The 20,897-nt window shown below is 33.9% G+C and overlaps 4 protein-coding genes across 4 annotated transcripts; 2 read left to right on the forward strand and 2 right to left on the reverse strand.

Annotated features, from left to right (window-relative positions):
* Positions 1–12: 12 nt before the first annotated feature.
* LOC129939337 (ribosome production factor 2 homolog) lies at positions 13–1,278 on the reverse strand. The gene is made up of 3 exons (XM_056047313.1): positions 1,147–1,278; positions 865–1,080; positions 13–795 (listed from the first exon to the last, which is right to left on the reverse strand). Exons 1-3 carry the CDS (start codon positions 1,164–1,166, stop codon positions 93–95), a joined length of 939 nt encoding a protein of 312 aa, XP_055903288.1. The 5' UTR covers positions 1,167–1,278; the 3' UTR covers positions 13–92.
* Positions 1,279–2,301: 1,023 nt separating this feature from the next.
* Positions 2,302–3,672, forward strand: LOC129939338 (putative tRNA (cytidine(32)/guanosine(34)-2'-O)-methyltransferase 1). Its single transcript, XM_056047315.1, has 3 exons — positions 2,302–2,561; positions 2,637–3,283; positions 3,349–3,672. Exons 1-3 carry the CDS (start codon positions 2,441–2,443, stop codon positions 3,508–3,510), a joined length of 930 nt encoding a protein of 309 aa, XP_055903290.1. The 5' UTR covers positions 2,302–2,440; the 3' UTR covers positions 3,511–3,672.
* LOC129939336 (transcription termination factor 5, mitochondrial) lies at positions 3,580–5,550 on the reverse strand. The gene is made up of 4 exons (XM_056047312.1): positions 5,325–5,550; positions 4,286–5,258; positions 4,010–4,234; positions 3,580–3,949 (listed from the first exon to the last, which is right to left on the reverse strand). The coding sequence occupies exons 1-4, from the start codon at positions 5,479–5,481 to the stop codon at positions 3,658–3,660; spliced, it is 1,647 nt and encodes a 548-aa protein (XP_055903287.1). The 5' UTR covers positions 5,482–5,550; the 3' UTR covers positions 3,580–3,657.
* A 2,813-nt stretch (positions 5,551–8,363) lies between these two features.
* On the forward strand, positions 8,364–18,688 carry LOC129940455 (dihydroxyacetone phosphate acyltransferase). The gene is made up of 5 exons (XM_056048802.1): positions 8,364–9,430; positions 15,833–16,380; positions 16,439–16,984; positions 17,041–17,187; positions 17,261–18,688. Exons 1-5 carry the CDS (start codon positions 8,911–8,913, stop codon positions 17,564–17,566), a joined length of 2,067 nt encoding a protein of 688 aa, XP_055904777.1. The 5' UTR covers positions 8,364–8,910; the 3' UTR covers positions 17,567–18,688.
* The last annotated feature ends 2,209 nt before the right edge of the window (positions 18,689–20,897 follow it).

A 20,897-nucleotide genomic window follows, 5' to 3' on the forward strand; every position in this document is an offset into this window, starting at 1 on the left:
ATAATACGAAAATAAATTTATACTCAACTGTATAAAAATTTTATTCTACATTAATCATCTCATCTCCTGTTACCTTATCTTAACTATTTCTATTATTCTTCCGCGGATTGTGTGGCTTTAGCTTTTGCAGCAACCTTTTTCTTCAGCCGGTCAGCTTTTCTCTCTTCGGCAGTCTTCTTGAGACCCTTCACTCTTCGTGTTTGAATCTTGGTTACGTTTTGACGACCAAGATGCACTCGTCCTCGGGTATTACCCAAACCATCTGTTGCGATATTCTTCTTCTTTGTAACCTTAAGTTGTTTTGGCTGTTTCCTGGCCTGTTTGTATAAGTCCTCGGAGGCAATTCTGGTACGACGAATAGAAAAATCAGCCGATGGTCCAATTTCAGTCAGTTCAATGCGTGGTGTTTTTTGTCCAGATTTCTTTAGCAAGATCTTATAGGACCTCAAAAGTATTGTAAGATCTTCTGTGCATGTGAAACTCATAACATGCTCAATGCCTTGCAAGCGAATTGCTTCTACTTTATCTTTTTGGAAAGTATCAGTCAGCAGACTCCTTAGTCGCCGTAACTCGTCTGTTTGATTCCATTTTGGACCATTAAATACCAAGCATGGTTTAACGCACGTTCCAATTTTATCGTTTTTGAACTCAGACATAGACATGTACTGTTTGATACCCAATTCGATCATATCAAGGACTTCGTTTTCGAAGATACGACCTAGTATCAAGTTGTTTGGACGTTTCTTTGATGTTGATCCGAACACAAAAAGTGCACAATCGTTTTTCATTGTTAAACTTTAAGGAAAAATATTTCTAATTAACAATTTCACGATTATATAGACAAAAAATAATTCTATAACTTACAATTCCAAGGAAGAAGGATCTTCAAAAGGAGTAATGTCATTGTTTCGATTCAGAACCTTAACCAAGGGCTTCTTAAGTTGATGTAAATCCTTCATTGCTAATTTAACATCGCCAGTACATTTTCGTCCATCAACAAAGAGCATGTTGCGAGTAGCCTCAATTATTTGGGGCTCTCTTGCCAAAAGAATCTTTTTACCCTTGCGAGTTTTTGGTTTTCTTTGTGAAAAAATATTTGTTTAAGTTTTTATTGATATTAAATCTAGAAATTATGAAAATCCTTACCTTATTCTCATTAAAGACATGATTTTTGTATGTGAAACTTTGTATTATTTACGAAGAGGATCAGGATAAATCTTGTTAAAAAACTATTTTCACACGTGCGTCTTTACGGCTGTCAAAATTGTTAGCTCTGTTTCCTTTTGCAGATCATTAAACAAAAAAAAAAGAATCTACTACTTTCGGGGAATTTGATTTTAGCCCTGTTTGTGATATTTTTACAATATTGTTCTGATTAGCTTTAAGGCTTAACTACATTCAACTTCAGAAAGTGCAAAAGTGAAAAATCTATTGTCTTTTACCAACAGACTGGGAGTTTATATCTCTCATCTCTATAAAAGAAAAGTGAAAAGCTAAAACAGTCTTAACTTTCATTATTTATAAACACTAAACATGTAAATAAAGTTAAAACACTTGAATGAAAGAAGTCTCTCGAATTTTTTTGGTGAACACGTTTTTTTGACAGATAATGACACATAATTGTAAAATACTAAAGACAATATTCGTACGATTTTTTGTAGATAGATGTCGCTACCATATATGTGTATTTTTCCCTTTTTGCACATAATATTTAAATCTTATTCAGTCTTTATTGTTGTTTTTCGTTTTAAGCTCAAATTAGAGAACTTAGCTTTCAACAAAAGATTTGTGTTCTATAATATGAGATCGTTCAGCTAGCTCTTAATAAATTAATTGACCTAATCAAACAAATAAAAATGGATACCAGTACTATCATCGGGAGACTCTACGGGGTTACATCTTGTGGGTACGGCAACATTAGAACAGGCATACTGTTTTTGACTTATAGGCCTTTCACACCAAGTCCAAGTGAGGTAATGAAAAAAAGTTTAACAAAATCTTCATATTTTGTTCAACTTTCTTTTTATTTATTAAAAGCAATTTCAATCTATTTTCACAAATAATTTAAGAAGAACAAAACTTTTTACACACAAATGGTAAATGTCAAATGAAAACCTGTAACTTTTCGGTGAGAACGATTTTCGGGGTTTCGAAAACTTTTTGCCGAGAACCCGGTTTTGGGTTTGATGTGAAAAGGCTGTGCACCTTTATTACGAATTTTACTGATTCTGCCAAGATCTCAGATATGTAAACTAGCTTCTTAAATATAAATCCAACAGTTCTTCAAATTGATTCTTGAATTTGACATTATCGAAATGTCAACTTGTTAACACGACAAAAAAAAGTTCCATGTGAAAACTTCTGGATTTTCTTCAATCAAATCAACAGAATTAAATAGAATTTTAATAGCTTTTTATAAAATAAAGTTATTAAAATAATAATGGGAAAAACATCCAAGGACAAGCGTGATATCTATTATCGTCTTGCCAAAGAAGAAGGCTGGCGAGCACGTAGTGCGTTTAAATTGTTGCACATCGATGAAAAGTTTCATATTCTCAAAGGTACATATAAATGTAGAATGAGAATCTCCTCAAAACTCAACTTATTTTATTTCCTCATTCTCTTCCTTCCTTAAGATGTGACTAGGGCCGTTGACCTATGTGCAGCGCCTGGCAGTTGGAGTCAGGTCCTCTCAAAACGACTCTACGAAGACCGCAAGAATGATGATGTTAAAATTATAGCAGTAGACCTTCAGGCCATGGCTCCATTGCCGGGAGTGATACAAATCCAAGGTGATATAACCAAGTTAAGCACAGCCAATTCTATAATTGAACATTTCGGTGAGAAAAAGGCTCAACTGGTTATATGCGATGGTGCTCCAGATGTGACTGGGCTGCATGACATCGATGAATACATTCAATCGCAGCTATTACTAGCCGCACTTAGTATCACTACACATGTCCTTATGCCCGGAGGAAATTTCGTTGCGAAAATCTTCCGTGGAAAAGACACAAGTCTTCTCTATTCGCAACTGCGAATTTTTTTCGAAACTGTATCCATTGCCAAACCTCATAGTTCAAGAAATTCAAGCATTGAAGCTTTTGTTGTGTGCCAGAATTATAAGTGTCCCGAAGGATACATTCCACAGATGATTAATCCAATGGTAGACGATGTTAAACTTATTGCCAGTGCCACAGAATCTGAAGTCAACAAACAAATCATTCCGTTTGTTGTTTGCGGTGATCTACGCGGATTTGATTCAGATATGTCTTATAGCTTGAATGTAAGTTGAATCATATACAAACAATTATAAATATATTGTTCCTAATTAAGCCATTTCTTATTCAGCTTGATCCCGATTCTACTTACACGTATCGTGAAGTAATTCAAAAGCCTATATCACCCGCATATAAGGAAATTCTTGACAAACTTAAATCTTGCTCCATAAAACACTCGGCCATAACCATTGATCACCAAGAAACGCCAACAGACACAGAATCAAAAAGCTAAACTGCCAATTGACTTGACAAAATGAGGCTTGTTTTTACTATTCTATTATTGACGATAACAAAATATGTGTACAGGAACGTGCTCAATATTATGCACAATTTCTTTATTCTCAATCCATTACAAATAATAATTGATATTTCCAACTATTTACACAACCCCTGATATTTTACTAGTTTTATTTATCGAGGGCTTGACTCCATAACGATTAACTTTATTGCTCTCGGGAAAATCAGGCAGCAGGTTATGGAAATTTTCTACTTGCAAACTATGTTGCTCGGTCCAGATGCCATCGCCTGTAAAATGATAATCACTCTCGATTAAATACAAAACAAGGGATAGTATCTTCGATCGGTTGATTTCTGTGATTTTCTGGTCCAATTTTATATCTTCCAGATTTTCCGCAGTGAAGAGCATCGTCATTTTTTCCCCTATTCTATTGCTAAGGGGAAAAATGGATTAACTTTTATTTTGACTTAAACATTCTTGGATTGGAACTCACATTGGATATAAAAGAAGATATAAATTAGAATAGATATCTTGATTGGTGAAGTGTTTCGTCAAAAGATAATCATAACATTGCTTAACTTGGACAACTGGTACATGGCACCAGTTGGGATGACGAGTCAAAATTGACCTTATATCACTCTCATTTTGCTTCAGTATATTTGACAGAAAAACTACTACATCTCTTCCCTTGGTGCGGTCAGATCCTTCACGAGCAAATCTAAATGAAAGGAATGGAATAGAAGATATTGCGAGTTAATTTAAAACTTACTTTACAAATGCATCTGAACTACACGATAGGACATGCAAAGAGGCACATCTCACTTTAAGTTGATTCAAATAATCGAGCCTCATGCGAGCTTTGTTCTGATAATGCACTAATCTAAGTATCCTTGGATTTGTTCGAAGAACTTGAAATTCCTCTATATCATGCAGATCCTTAAGTCTATCTAGAACTGTGTCCGGGCTCAGAGTGAGTATTTCCAGACACTTTACAATGGCATTTTCGTGTATGCCAAATGACTTAATGTGGTTTATAGTTTTGACTAGACCTTCTGCTGATGACATTAGGATCTTTGGGGTCTTGAATAAGATCGTACGAAAATCCTGATCATCAATGGTCTGAATCATTCGAATCATCTTTCGTACGTTTTCTGGATCACCATATAGAACAAATGCATTTTTAGCTATACGTTCTTTGGGGAAATTCAAATCATCAAGCAGAATTTGAATCATTTGCTGAACTGAACTAAAGCTTCTGTGTCGTACTCGGGTGTAAACTCGCCACAATTTTTCCAAATCCTTTTCCGTCATATCTAGGCGCTGCTTTAGATATTGGTTTAGTATTTTTTCTCGCAGGAGTTTGAGTGTTATTTCTTCGCTGTATTTAGTTTCAATATGAACGTCGATATCTGTGAATCGAGTGCGAAGTCTTTCCTGAATGTCCACATCGAACGGAAGAAAGAGTTGACTCTTTAGAGTGGAGATGTTTCTATTCATAATGGTGACAAACTTAAAGAGGAGTTTAAGCGAAATCGCTTCACAGCCACATTCGTTCAGTACGTTATAGCGGTTTTGTAATGTTAATGTGTTTTGATAGAGAATCATGGGTTTATCAAGAATATCATTGACGGTAAAGTTGAGGGATTTCAGAGTTTCAGCTGAACTAATTAGCTGTTCCCGTTTGACCGTATAAAGTTGTGTATTCTTTTGTAGTGCATCACTCCAATATTTGTGTGAGGAGCCTGATTAATTATTACATTGTTATCACTGAAGTTTTATTTTAGGTCTTAAATAAATTTTGTACATACCTAAAAGTCGTTGAAGATAGCCGGCAGTCACTCGATTCTCAACAACGTGTATTTCGTCGACTTTTGATGCACTTAAAAAACGAGTAAGGACGTTTATTTGTTTTTTATTCGCAAGGAAAATACTTCGACTCCACAACATGTTTATTTTGATTCTCATAAGGCAGGCAAAGGCATTTTTATTTTCAAGGAAGGGAAGTTGAAAATTCTGACAGTTAATTCGTATTTCGCAGATGTCAGTAAATGTTGATCAAGAAACATAGAAAATGCTGAATTAGCGAGTTTGAAATTAAACATCGCAGTTATGATTAGGTCTGTTCGGCTGTCACACATTTCAAAGCTGCGATTTATTAGTTGAGCTAGTTGTCCGCAACTATTTCTTACATTATAGAGTAGCTCATTGAAAACTAGACATGGACTGCTAGTCAATCATATCATTATAGAAAATCCTTCATAAAAGTGATTCAATCTATTTAACTATACTTCTTTTCCTGTTTGGTGGAAAACAAATTATTTAATTTTAAAAGGCTGTGTCTTGTTTCTAGGTCTCATCAAGCTTTTTGTTTTGGCAAAGAAACTAAAGACTATTATAAAATAGTGGCAGTATACTGGCTTTCATCTACTTTTAAAAGAAGAGATGATAGAGTGGTTTTAAAGTCAAATTTGAAAAAAGAGCATTTATAAGGAAAGCATAGATTCATTACAACTTACAAAACCTTGTTTATCACTGTTAAAGAATAGCAAGAAAAACAGTATCGATAAAGTGGCGGGAAATTTGGGATTTGTATAATTTTTTGGAGATTTTGGCAAGAAAAATTGACCATTAGAAGATTTTGTCTTTGAAAATAATGGCAAGTTGGATATTTTTTCAGAAAATTTTGTTCGATGGTGATGTTATTTTTTTTTTAAAGATGTCATACGCTTCGCCAAAAGCACCTCCACGACCTGAAGTAGTGAAAATAGTGGACCAAATCAAGTTAGGAGCTAAATGAAATCCATTAGTAAAAAAATTTAAATTCGAGATTTTAATCAAGCACAACATTACGATGGTAAATAAGTTGAAAAAGTGTTTTCCGCGATACTGCCCGGCTATCTTTCTATCTTTCATCGCCCCTACAGCTTAAACCATTGGTTGGATCGACTTTCTGAAAATCGATACATTTTTTTGAAAGTTTCCCTACAGCTTCTTGTATTTTAAATTGGTTGAGTCCAATAACATAATAATGTGTTTCTGTATTCTTTAAAAAAATACCCCCATTAGAACCATTATTTTGTTTTTAAATTGGATGTTTATATTTCCACGATTCTTCAAAGTAAAAATACACGTCTGGTTAGTTTCTTTAACTTTTCTAGAATGTTCGTTTATTTGAAATTAAAACCTATTTACAAGGGTTCTCAACATTCAAACAAAAAACACAGAATTATTAAATTAAGGATGGTTGGTAGATTAGATTGTTTTCTTGATTGATAGATGTCGTGGAGTCGCCACAACTATAACAGACGCTTAGTAATTTTGTGGCTACATTCATTAAAATCCAAGTTTGTAGGTCTTTCTCGACATTAAACCATATTTTGCAAAAAGACCTTTGTAGGTCTTGTAAAGCTTTTGAAATTAAATTTAAAAGAGAACTCGAAGCCGGACATGGGTTCTTGGAATGCATAAAATTGGTCTAGGGTTTCATTGAAAAATTATTTTCCATTATGAAAAATCACATTGAGGAGACTGGACATCTCGATATTCTCGGTATTTGTACCACCAACCACCACTTGTGGAACGATCACATACGCGATGTCACTAAAAATGCCGCAAGATGTTTGGGTTTTCTAAGGCGATGCAAGAAGTTTTTCTCCCCCTCTGATCTGGCTGTTATTTAGAAGACTTATATGTACGTCCAAGGCTTGAGTATAACTACCATATCCGTTCTGGTGCTCCTGCAATTTACTTAAGCCTCTTGAACAGTATTGAACGTAGAGCATTTAGTATGATTGGTGATAATACCATCATAAGAGCATTTACGTCGCTCAAACATCGTCGTAAGGTTTCCAGTCTCACCCTCTTTTACGGTTTTTTGAAATGTTTATGCTTTAGAGACATAGCCATCTGCATTCCTCCCCTTAAACAGTTCAAACGTAATACTCGTGCTTCTGGGAATGCTCATCAGTATACCCTCGAGCCCAACTTCGGCCGTACTGTCAAATACAGACATTCGTTCTTTAGCCTAAATTTATGTAATCGTACTAAACTTAATGGTAGAGTGGATTTCTACCTCTAAGAAATGTTATAGCACAAAAATGTAGGTGTTGTTGTTTTCCAGTCTTTGATTCTGTATTACAACTCACTTTTATAATAAAAAATACCAATCCCGCCTAACAGGAAAGTATAGCCATCCTATGCTATATTTTACTTTTGATCCAATCTTCTTACTCCACAGTTATGGTATAATTTATTTCAAATTGTCTATTTTTGTTATATTAGTATTTATTCTGCGTTTTTTTGTAAAAACGTATTTAGTTAATTCTTGAACAGCTGTATTCTGAAAACAGGAACAACTTTGCGCTAACATTTTAGTTGATTTATTTTCCTTAAAATCTTAGAAAATGATTGTGTTACAATAGTCCTCCTTTTGGACAAGCTGCCTTTGGCACTCTGGGTTGGAAACTTGGATTATTAATAAGTCCAACAACATAAGCAATAAACCACTAAATCAGACATACCGAATTTAACGCAAGCTCTCCTTCTATTCAAATAAAAAAGCTACTGGACTCAGAAGTTTATCACGAAATATATTTCCTATAAATATTTTGTTTTCAAATTTAAAAATAGTGACCTTAAGAGTTAATAACTTATATATAAATCTAACAACAAAAAATATAAAATTTAAGTGTGATTTTAAGTCATTTCAGAAATTTTCACTTAATGTGAACACCTTCTTGGTGTGTCTAGTCTCAGAAATCGGAACTAGCCTATTCAATTGCAGTGCTAACGTTAAATTCGATGTTTTTTGTATCTTTCTTTGACAGCTAGTGCTGCGTGCTGCAATCTGAAAACGACTACCAAGTTGCACATACAACATTTTTTATTTTATTTCTTATCAAATCCTTTCCGCCGCTGATTGGATTTTTGCATAAATAAAAACTACTTTCAATGATTTTTCCATGAAAAATTTAACCGAAAACCTCTCGAATTAGAATAAATAAATTGTTTGCCAGGCAATGTTTTGAACGAACAAATAACCACCACTTAGCATTTTACAACACTTGCAATTAAACATTCCACTTTAATTGTTGTCTGTCTTGATTTCTATTAATAAGTACCTACCTTCTTTTTGTCGAATTAAGAATAAATATTTATAAATCGTGTTGTGTGTTTATTTATGGTGATTTTTTATTAAGCACTTGAACAAATATTTGGTGACTGAGTGAGAAGAAAGTGAGAAATTGACTGTTAATTAATTGTCATTCTATCCCTCAATTGACTAAACTGTGTTAAATATATTAACTAACAGTCTTATTGTTTGTTTGTTTGTTTTGTTAATTCTGTATTCATTGCATTTTGAAGTCAACAACCCACGTTGATCACATAAAAAACATGACTACCCCAAAAGTCTTAAGCAACCGAGATGATACAACATCTTCGAGCTACATGAATGATTTTCAAAACATGCTCGAAAAAGGCAAAGAACCCGACATGACAAAAGTCTATAATCCAAAGATTGCCCAAGAATTCGAGAAATACCTAAATCCTTCGACTTTGAAGCGACACGTTTTGCGAAGTGAAAAAATGCAAAAAATAATAGATTTGTATGCAAAAGCCGAAAAACGATCGCACTCAGAAGTTGAACGACAAGTTCGAGATATCCTCGATGAAATAGGATTGGAACGAAGTGTTGTGATTTTTCGATGGTGTGGAATTGCAATTACTGCGATAGCCAAAAGGATAACATCGGGAATATTTGTGAATGAGAAGAACATAAATCGGGTAAGAGATGGATTAGGCAAAAATCCAGTATTATATTTGCCCAGTCATCGGAGTTATTTAGATTTCATCTTGATGTCGTACATATGCTTTCATTACAACATTGAAATACCTGGCATAGCAGCTGGAATGGGTAAGCTATAGTCCCAACATTCAGAGTTCAATATTACCTATGTACTACATTATCTAAGTACATTTATGTGTTTTCATTTTCATTTCAAATTTAACCTATCTTATACAACTACAAACAATATACCTACCTATTTTGTTGTTCATTTGAAGCTAAACCTTGAACAATTAATTCAAGAATAATGTACTTTTGAACCATCCCCCCACCAAATCGAATTTGTTTTTCTTGGACTTTTGACTTCATTTTTTGTTCATTAATGAAATTATCTTTTTTTTAAATATTTGCGGATATTCGATAAGATTTAGCAAGTGTGCTTCAGATCAAAATAAGATTTAACTAAAAGATACATTAATTATACAAATATGAGTTTTAAATGTGATAAGAGGGTAAATGTTTGAAGCTTACAACATAGGATTAGTAATTAAGGACATAATGAAGGTATGGCCAGCTTTTTAAGTTTGTTTAACTGCAAACAAGATTCAATTGTTAGAAATATAAAATGTATTGATTAAAATAACTGATACAAATCTAGTAAAGTCGTTACCATTTTTAATTTTTTTTCCAAATAGCTCAAACCAAGAAATAAATGCTAGGAAATAAGAACGTTAGATGCAATTGTACAGTGCCGCTCACTTGAATAGCGCCCCCACTATGCAATATGTAACTGTATAGAATTCGGGTCTTTGAGTCAGTATACCGTTGCAATATTTTTATATTTTAATTATCTCTTAAATTGCTCTCTCTGTGACCGAATTCATACATTGGAAATGTTCCGTTAAATATAGTTTTTGTTAACTTTATTGAAACTACTGTGAAAAACGTGGTTTTATTTAGGTTCACTTGAATAGCACCACCCCATATATTATCAGTTTTCGTGTGGATTACAAGCCAGCTAGTTATTAAAAAATATGTTTCCATTTCTTTTAGTCATTTTAAGATAATTTCAGTCAAAATGGTCGTGGTAAATCATTGGCAGAGAACGAGAAATCTAAAATTAAAGCTTATCGCGAGTGTGGCCTGTCTATTCACCAAATAGCTAAAAAAACGCAACGAAGCCGCAAATTTATATCCACATTTTTACGGAACGAGTCCAGCTATGGTAAAAATATGAAAGGCCGAACGTCCAGTGTCGTTAGCGCTGCTGACAAAAGAGCAATCCTGCGACTCGCGTCAAATTCGCATGATTCTGCCCCCAAAATAAAAGAAAAAAGTGGTGTCAAAGCAAGTGTATCTACCGTAAAACGGGTAATTTCTAATGCTACACACTTAAAAAGATTAAAGCTTAAGAAAAAACCACAGCTTAACCCGTCCCGTAAAGAGCAACGCCTTAGTTTCTGTCGTGCTAACATGACATGGAGTAAGGAATGGTACCGTGTTGTTTTCTCTGACGAAAAAAAATGTAATTTAGAGGGGCCTGATGGATTTAACTATTACTTCCATGATTTGCGGAAAGAGGAACATCATTTGGATCGTTTACACAGCCGAGTGGGAGGTGTTATGGTTTGGGGAGCCATGACTTATTATGGAACTTTGGAGTTGCAGTTTTTGACCCCTCGTATGAATGCGCAATCATACATTGAGGTACTCGAGGAGGTTTTTCCTTCGCTTAAGGAATTGTTTGGTGACTTGTCATGGAAATTGCAGCAGGATAACGCACCCATCCACAATGCCAGAGTAGTAAAACTATTTCTAGAGCGCCAAAATGTCTCATTGTTATATTGGCCAACATATTCGCCAGACCTAAACATTATCGAAAATGTTTGGGGGTGGCTTACTCGAAAAGTATATGAATCTGGGAAACAATATGGTAGTAAAGATGAGCTAAAAGAAGTCATTAAGTGTAGCTGGGCCTCGATTTCACTGTCCTATATCAAAAACTTGTATGATTCCCTACCGAACAGGATGTATGAGGTTATTTATAATCAAGGCGGGACCACCCATTACTAATTTTTGTTTTTATTCATAAAATTAATGTTAATAATTGTGTTCCTTATAATTTAAATTTGTTTAAAAGTTTGAAAATATTAATAAATTAATTTTGAATGAAGAGGTGCTATTCAAGTGAGCTAAAATTTGATTCAAATTTTTTGAGTCACATCACTTTAAAATGTATATAAAAATAACCACTGTAAATATACATTCCATTCTTTCCCTTTTTTTACAGAACTTAATAAACTTGGTTTAAAAGAAAAAAAAGAGTCATTTTCATAACTTGTTTTAGAGATATTGAGCTTTAAACTCGAATTAAAGGGGGGGTGCTATTCAAGTGAGCGGCACTGTATTTTTGTTTATGTAGGTTTTGTAAAATTATTTTATTTATAATAACAAACAAAAGTTATTTTTCTTTTTTTACCGTTACTTTTGTCACAGTTAAAATTACTTTTAAAATTTATGGATGTTCATTGTACTGCAAAAAGTAAGAAAAACTATAATGAGTTGCATGTAACAATATTAATAATTGTATGCGACATGTTGCGACATAACCATTTGATTAATCGGGCCACTCCATAGCGCATAACTTTTTCATTATTCTGTTGGTACACCACAGCCTGTGGTATTTCTTTTTCATCTTAAGATAACGTAACTTTTGACCGATGACATGTAGATACAGATTAAGTTAATGGCTCTCCGTGATGGATTAGGACATATTAAATGGTTCTTCTTAGTTCATTGAAATCATTTTGAGTCCCTTACGACACTCAAAAGGCTGATTATGTTAATACGATTGGGATTGTTCCGATCGTTATAGAAGAATTCTCCTAGTTTTTTCCTCTTCCTCATCCAAACAGCTTCTGCAAAAATCATTTGAAAATACACTAAGCCGCGTGGCGTGCTTTCCTATTAGAGAGTTCCCGTTTATGACACCGATTATCGAGCTTATCTGCTTAGAGATAGCAAGATAGCAAGCACCTTAAGCAATTTAAATCTAGTGTAGGCCTGATTTGTTTCGTGAACTGCCACTTGGTGATGTTATTCAACCTAATTTTTGACTTCTTCATAGCGTCTTGCATTACTTATAGTTTACATGTAGTGATTGGTATGCCAGCATTGTATTGTATCTATGGCCCGGCACCCATCAAAACTGTTGTGTCGTCTCAGAGACGATAGGCAATTATGGACTGTTATAGAGTTTGTAGAGACTGATTCCAGAAATTTAATTTCGGTCTCACTATCTTAGAAAATTCGGATATCAGATTTTGAAATCTCTTTTTTTTTTAAACCAGGACAAGACTTTTTTATCGCCAAAGTTTCCGCTTGGAACACGCGACAATAATTGAGAAGGCGGAATGAGGGACTCAATTTCAGTCGACTCCCCCAACCCTATCATTTTAATCCCTTAGATAGAAATGGTACCACTTTCTTCTCATCGCTCCACAGAATATTCTTCCAATCTTGATGTAAATGAAAAACCGTTAGATAAAAAATCACAAGTTAAATTTTGTTATCAGAACGTGCCACTTTAAATTAATGCCAATCTCAAAAAGAGTGAGCACCGTTTGTATGTTTATAAGTATGTATATTATAAAGAGAACCCACTTAAATGCATATACATAAAGTACTTTTAATAATGAACAAAATAAAAATATTTGCAACCGTTAATTACAGATTTTTGAAAAAGTTCTGTTTTTCTAACCAACAATAACATTTAGATTCCATAGCGTACGTTTAGAAAACTTGTTTTAAATTGTAAGGAGATACATATATATTTTTTTTATAATAAACGGGCACTCAAGGAGTTATTAATACCTTTAACATGTTTAAAGTTTAAACACAGTGCGAGCTTTACCGATGCACATTGGTCTTAAAGTTTTGAATATCAAAATGATAGGGAAAAACAGAGCTGGGTAAAGCATTCCATATTCTCCATTCCTGACATCATTATCACACACAGGAATGGTTGAGAGTTGTAAGTCACTAGGCTCTAGCTCTCAACGGATTGTTGCGCCAACCAATTTACTTATTTTATACTTGACAGTACGTCCGAAATTGAGCTCAAGATTAAACTGATGTGCATTCCTAGAAGTACGAGTATTACTGCTGAATTGTTTGAGGGGGGAGGGGGTTAAGCAACTGGCTAATTCGACAGAACACTGTTTATACAAACATCGGTAAAACAACGAAAGGCATGAAAGATTGCGGCGGTGATCAAGTGACGTAATTGATTCGGTTATAGTTCTATCGCCTTTCATTTTCAAAGCTCTTTTTTGGATCCTGTCCAAAATACTTAAGCTTGTTTTAGGGGCACCAGCCAAATATGCAAGTTATATTCAAGTTTTCGTCGGAAAAATCCTAAGCATATCGAATATGTGATCATTCCATAAGAGGTGATCTGTGATACACATACCGAGTACTGAAAGTTGATTAGTTTCCTGGAAGCAAGTGCCGCTCATGGATAGCGGCATTGTGAGTGGGTTACGCTTTAACGGTAGGAGGCAGCATTGATATACAATGTATAGTGATTTATTAACTGTGTATATTAGGAATAAGATGGAATTAAACGCCTCGAGGAAGTCATTTGCATGCGCAACTAAGTCCTAAATATTAAGTGTTCGTAAGATGTTAAATTGAAGAGTTGTTTTGATTCTTAGCATTAATTTGCTGGTTTATGACTTAAATTGTAGTTTCGTTTTTTTTTTTTTTAAAGATTTGCATACAATGTTTTTAAAGTTTTACAAAGAAAATGCATAGCAGAAATTTGTATTTCATGTGTCCAGTAGGTGGGAGCCATTGAAGGTTTGGAAAGTGTTTAAAATGGGACAGGTTCTGGCCGTTTCGGTAAAAAACATTAACTTGCACAGACTAAAATCCAGGTAGGTGAGAATTCTGATCCTGCTGAAATTCTTATTCATGGGTGCCATCATTCTCCTCGCACCATAGTCTTAAAATGTATGTATATTACTAATAATGTTGCTTATCAGTTTAAACCACACTTTAAAAAATATAATCACGGCACCAACGTACGTTTGGTTGGAACTATCCGTAAATAACCACATCATTCACTATAGCTGAGCAGAAATTTGATTTTTTGCCCGATTCCATTCAAGGAATTGTTTCCTTTTATTTACACACTGAAATTTTTATGACGGGGGATTTCCACGTTCAAAATTCAGCTTGGCTTTTCGATTGAGGCCAAACAACACTTGGAACGAATGTATTCTGTTATTTTAACAACCGTACTCAACTTGTCAAAGAACCCACACGTATATTGGACATTAATGGTCGAGCACAAAATACTCTTGACTTTTTACTTACCTCTGACACCAATAAATACGCAATCGAGAAAAAAGATCCACCAATATGCCACTTCTGCAACAACAGAGAAATACTCACCATCCACTATCTACTCTTCAACTGTATCTCAATCAACAATAATATTCTTCCTAAATTTATTAAAAACAAATCTATCCTAAATATTATGAAAAATCCATCTGAAGAAAATATAAAATTAGCCTATAAAATATTAAAAACATTAAATATAGATAAACTTATTTAACTTTTTCTCAATTCGTGTAAACTCTTTTATTTATATTTTTAGCTGATAGTCCTAGAGATAGTGCTTTAAATTGTATTATCTTGTAATTCATTAAATGGTAATAAAATAATAATAATAAATATGCAATCATTTTATTGTCATATCTGAAAATGTCTAACCATATTGTTTTATGTGCTAATTTTTCGTGTCAAAAAACCCATTTAAAGACAGAAAGCTTCCTCGGTAGTGACATTGCTCCAGCGCAACTAATATGATGCCTTAGGCAATGAATAGTTTTAGGCTAGATCGGGTTAAAAGTATCAGGCCTAAAGCTTTGCCGTATTCGACATATTTATACATGAACACAAATCATGTCTAACAAAAACAATGCGATCTTCCAAAGGCAGTAAGAGTAAAAGCTCTAACTTATTTTTATTTCCTAAGCGCGTTAATGTCAGGTTTCCTAGAAGCCGGTTCAAAGGCAGGTATTGTTGTTTTTGACTCGAAACTGATGTATTTCAATTAAAAACAAATTGTTTATATTTTAAAATGTAGGAAATCGAAAATTTTACGAAACAAACATTCATTGGATTCCTAAAAAATCTCTCTGAGATTGAAAACAGTCTCTGCGAAATTAAAATTATTATTTTTTGAAAAATAAGATCTGCTTCACATAATGAATGCACATCCATTTAGCCTTACTCTATTTCAGACGTACTGTCGAGTATAGAAATTCTTTTTTCAACCGCACATTAAGAATATGGAACGCTTTACCCTCTATATCCCCTTCCATTCTTATTTTAAGAATTTTAAAACCAAACCTGTGTTTAAACATGATAAGGTTAGTCATAATTCCCCTACGTTTAAGATTGAGACTAATTAAAAAAAATATTTATAATAATGAAAACGATGTTTAATTATTTTTCTTTCAGATTTCCATGCAATGTTTGGTATGGGGAAAATGCTTCGCAAAACCGGTGCATTTTTCATGCGACGCTCATTTTCTGGAGACGAGCTTTATTGGGATGTTTTTCGTGAGTACATGTATGCTCTTGTTGCTTCCTATCACATCGGTACCGAGTTCTTCATCGAAGGCACAAGAAGTAGAAATTTCAAAGCTCTCGTCCCCAAAGTTGGTCTCCTATCAATGGCTCTTATGCCATATTTCACTGGTGAAGTTTCTGATATAACAATAGTTCCCGTAAGTGTGTCTTATGAACGCGTACTAGAAGAACAGCTATTTGTTTATGAATTATTGGGTGTGCCTAAGCCAAAGGAGACAACTAAAGGATTTTTCAAAGCACTTAAAATAATCGATGAGCGTTTCGGACGAATGTACATGGATGTTGGAAATCCAATATCTGTCAAAGAGTTCTTTGGTTCTTTTGGACCAGAACGAATTCGGAGAGCAAGTATACCTAGCCATTTGCAAAAGCTCAATATGGACGAAGTTTTGATGATCAAAAAGTTAGCCAGTGAAGTGAGTTGAAGAATTTTTTAATAAATATCAAACCAATAATAACAAAATACAATCTTAGGTTGTTTATCAGCAGCAACGAAGAGTGGTGATAACAACTTTTAATATGATTGCTGTCTTATACACGTACAGCTTAAATTGCCAGCGACCTTTAAACATAGATGAGCTCTCAAGAGATGTCGTATTACTAAAAACTCTGTTCGAAAAGCTGGGAGCCCATGTGGCTACCAATAATAATGCTATCAAGCCAGAAATAATTAAGACTGTTGAAATACACTCTAACGTTGTTACATTCGAAAAAGCCAATTTAAAGTACACACCATCGACGGGAGTCGATATGAAAAATATTGAACTGAAAAAGCTGAAAGGCCATATGTTAGCACAAAACACCATGACGATAGCGGTTCCTGCTTTGCACATTCAACTTTATATTAATCCCTGTATGTTTTGGTTGGCTAAGCCTTCATTTGTTGTCTTAGCAGCGATGAAGTTGAATGCAAATGGATATCGAGATCTTTTACCTGCAGATCAACTTGAAGACAAATTTAATGAGTTGTGTAAGATATTCAACCAAGAATTCATCTTCGAATCAAATAAAAACGAAAACGTAAGTTTATCTGTGGGTAATTTGTGAATAAAATGACATATAATATAATTTTGCAGAGTGTCTCTCACATTCTCGATGTTCTAAGGAGTTTTGGTGTATTTAATGGCATGGAATTTCTGTCAAATGATGTATCCAAGCTTTTGCTTAGTGCCATATCACCATTCCTTTGTATATACTATCAACTAGCTGTAGCTATTACGGAGGTAATTTTAACAAAGTTGTTCTAATTGAATTTTAATTTGTTTCTTAAATACTTGTCTTTCTTTTGGTTTTTAGCTTCCTAATGATGAATTCACAGCCAAAGAAGCAATTTTACAAACTCAAAAACGAGTAGAAGAACTTCTAATAGCAAAAAGTCATCAGAACGTTCATCCATATTGTTTAGCACTGGATAATTTAAATATAGCCCTTCAATCGTTTGTGCAAGGCGGTTGCCTTCGAAAAACAAAAGACACTACAACATTTCATAAAATCCCACAAAATCTTCAGCATTTAAAATCACTTTTGCTCAACTATTGTGAGCTATTACCTTTTACCAAACTCTACCAAGATACTCTTGAAAGGTTGCCATCCAAATTGTAGTATAATAAGAAAAAACTAATTGCGCGCATTCCTGCTTACGTGTGGATTATGTTCGGTTTGTGTTCATTTATAGTCTCTAATAGAATTAGACAACTTGTAATTCAATTGCCCTCGAAATTAACATATTTTTGGTTAATGAAACTTCTGTAATAATTCAGAAATGCGTATTTAAATTTTAATAATATTTTAGGGTGCTTTAAAAAAAAAAAATTATTTTCTTTCAAAGAGGCTCGAAAGTTTTTTTAGTTAAAGGTTTCAGTATTTTTTTTTACATAATCGTATATTAATTTAACGTACGTTCCTAAGCGCACATGTTTAAGAGCCAAGAGAGTATTTATGTAAACATTTTGGATTAGACTTAAGAGTAAATTTAATTTCAAACAAAAACTAGAGCCTAAAAAGTAAAATGGAAGGAAGAGGGCTTGAATAAGCTATTTAACAAAACCTTTAATATTGATAGATTTGAAATTAGTCGGTTACAAGCTTTTATTTTATAAAAATTAAAGTAAACATTAAATTCTAGAATTTGGTAATATAAGAGAAACAACATTCCATTTGTTAATATTTTTTGTTCATGGATTTATTGTTTGTAGAATATGTTGTAGACAAAATTAATTCATACATATATAATCAATTATTGTTAAGATTTTTTAAAAAATAAGTTATAATAAAACCTGTGTTCTTTAATTCACAAGTGCTCGTGGGACTGCATAATTACTACAAGATCCTGCTTGTAGACTCTCCTACCATAAGAACACAGAGTTGTACAAATGTTTGTGGATTGAAAAATTTGAGTATTAATTTGCAAAAACACCCGATTAATGTATACAGTAGGCAAAATATGTCATGTATTTTGAATCTGGTCCTCATTGAGTTATGAAATTCTGAATTTTTTGAGCACTGACAAAGTTTTATTCAAATTCACGTGAATCTTATTGAAAAGATTTTTGTTAGAGACATACTATTGTTTTTATATTTTAATTTAAATAACCAAAATGATGTGGTGAAGCGTATGTATTATAAAATCCTAATGCCTAATATGTTTATGTCTAATTATTATTGGTGTAAAATGTATTTTTTAATGACAAAAAGGAATTTATTTAAATAACAAGTTAAAACGTTGCACGTGTCTTTTATTCCTTGTATGTAGATGTTTGCTGTTAATTCGATGCCGCCAATGAATGACATGACTCCTTTTGCACTCGAAGCGTAAACGATTCTATTGGACGAATCCTAACTCGTTAAGTTGCTTGCAAGATCTTGACAATCACAAATCCGCTGGCCCGGATTCTTCAACGCTGTCAAAACCACTGAGTAAGCTTTTCAATCTGTCCTATTCTACAGGTCTCTTTCCGAGTGGATGAAAAACAGCATATGACCAGCCTGTCCATAAAAAAAGCGACTCCTCCTCCCCCTCCAACTAATGTCCAATTGCACTAACTTCCCTTCTTTCAAGGACATGGAAACGCTAATTAATTTTCACCTTAAAAAATATCTTGAAGAACGAGAGCTTCTTAATGACCGGCAGTATGGGTTTCGTAGCAAAAGATCCACTACTGATCTCAGGCTTTATCTCACCAAACAGTCGAACCAATCTTTACATCGTTTTGGAGAAAGTAAAATTTTTCCTTTGTGATATTTCTGAGTCATTTTATAGAATGCTCTATCAAGCTCTCTTTTAGAAAATGCGTGCTTTTGGCATTGATGAATCTCTTCTTTGTTGGGTTAGAAATTAACTTTCGGTACGTTCACTTCAAGTAGTATTGGACGGTTCAAAACTGATATCCACAAGAAAAACGCCTGTGTGCCCCAGTGCTCCTGATCATGACAGCGTTGTCCAATGAGAAATAAAAAATCATGTAGAATTTAAAGCTCGAAAACTAAATGCTGTCTACTGTCTCAAAAGCGTAACCCTTCCCCAATGCCACTATCTTTGGGTGGTACTTGCATCGAAGAGACTGAAAATCTTTCAATTCTACGTATAAGCATCACAATTCTACGTATAAGCATCACAATATTCGGCATTGCCAAAAATGCTGCTAAGTGTTTAGGTTTTCTCAGACTAAGCAAGAAGCTTTTTAACGCCTTTATTCTTCCAAAACTCGGGTATAATTCTCATAGTTGGGCTGGTGCCCCAATCACGTACTAGAGTACATGATTGAGAAAAGAGCTCTTGAACACCGGCCCGCCGCAAGGTCTCATGCCTATCATTGTTTTATAATACATTAATACCCGTACATCTAGAAATGCTCACCAGTTTAGCCTTGAACCAGATTTCGAACGGAATGTTTTACCATGTTCAATATTTCCCACTCATTACAATGTGCAGTGATTTAAAACCAATGTGCATCGGTTTCTCCTTTCTAATCATATCCTCCTTTCGTAATTTCTCGCACTGTGTTTAAATATTGTAAGGGTATTCATAACCCCTTTAGTGCGCGCACAATAAAAATTATCCAAAATAAAATGGTCCAAAGTCTTAGTTTCTTTTATTATTACCCAAAAAATAAAGGTTAGTATGGAAAAAAAACATGAAGGGAGGTACAAAAAAAACCGCAAAAACAGAAGCTTTTAAACAAGCAAATTTAAGATGTGTATTAAATTCTTTTGACCCTGTCTTGAAAATAAAGTAAAAATTCCACGGAGACGCAAGTTGCTCAACAGTTTTAAATATAAATCAAATATTTAAGACATCTTAAACAAATGAAATATGAGAATACAACTAAGATACTTGACGAAAAATGAAGAGAATGGTGTAACTTGGATTTTTTCAGAGAAAAAATAGTCTGATTTTAATGGCTTTATGAGTTCAACTTTTATTTACAAGACTTGAGAAATTTAATATGATATGAGCAGCAGTCATTATGGAATAGCTAAGCTTGAAGGCGTAACATCAAAAATAAATTTTGCACACAAACTTAGCCTACGAATGTGAAATAAGCAGTTCCTTCAATGGTAAGTTTAAATTTTTAGAGGGGTGCGATAAAGCTGGATAAAGACCTACGGTGAAATGGAAGTATGGGTTATACGACAGAGTTTTAACTTGGCAATACGCCTAAAAGACTTTGAAAGAAAGGCCGACGAACTTGTATTTAGGTAGGACATAGCCGAGCTGCATCAAATTCCCAAGGTGTGTCGAGTATTGTTGTTTATTGTATGGAAATGATTAAATTTATATTTTACCTTTTATATAAATACAAAATTTATATTTTAAAAATAAAAAACGGAAGACATATGACGGTGAAGTTGAAACCAGGTCAGTGGGAGTAAACGAATATCATTTTGCTGCCCTCGAGATTATTTGTTAACTTAATTTATAACTCGCTTAGTT

The sequence above is a fragment of the Eupeodes corollae genome, chromosome 1, assembly GCF_945859685.1.
Source record: "Eupeodes corollae chromosome 1, idEupCoro1.1, whole genome shotgun sequence".
NCBI classification, from domain to species: domain Eukaryota; kingdom Metazoa; phylum Arthropoda; class Insecta; order Diptera; family Syrphidae; genus Eupeodes; species Eupeodes corollae.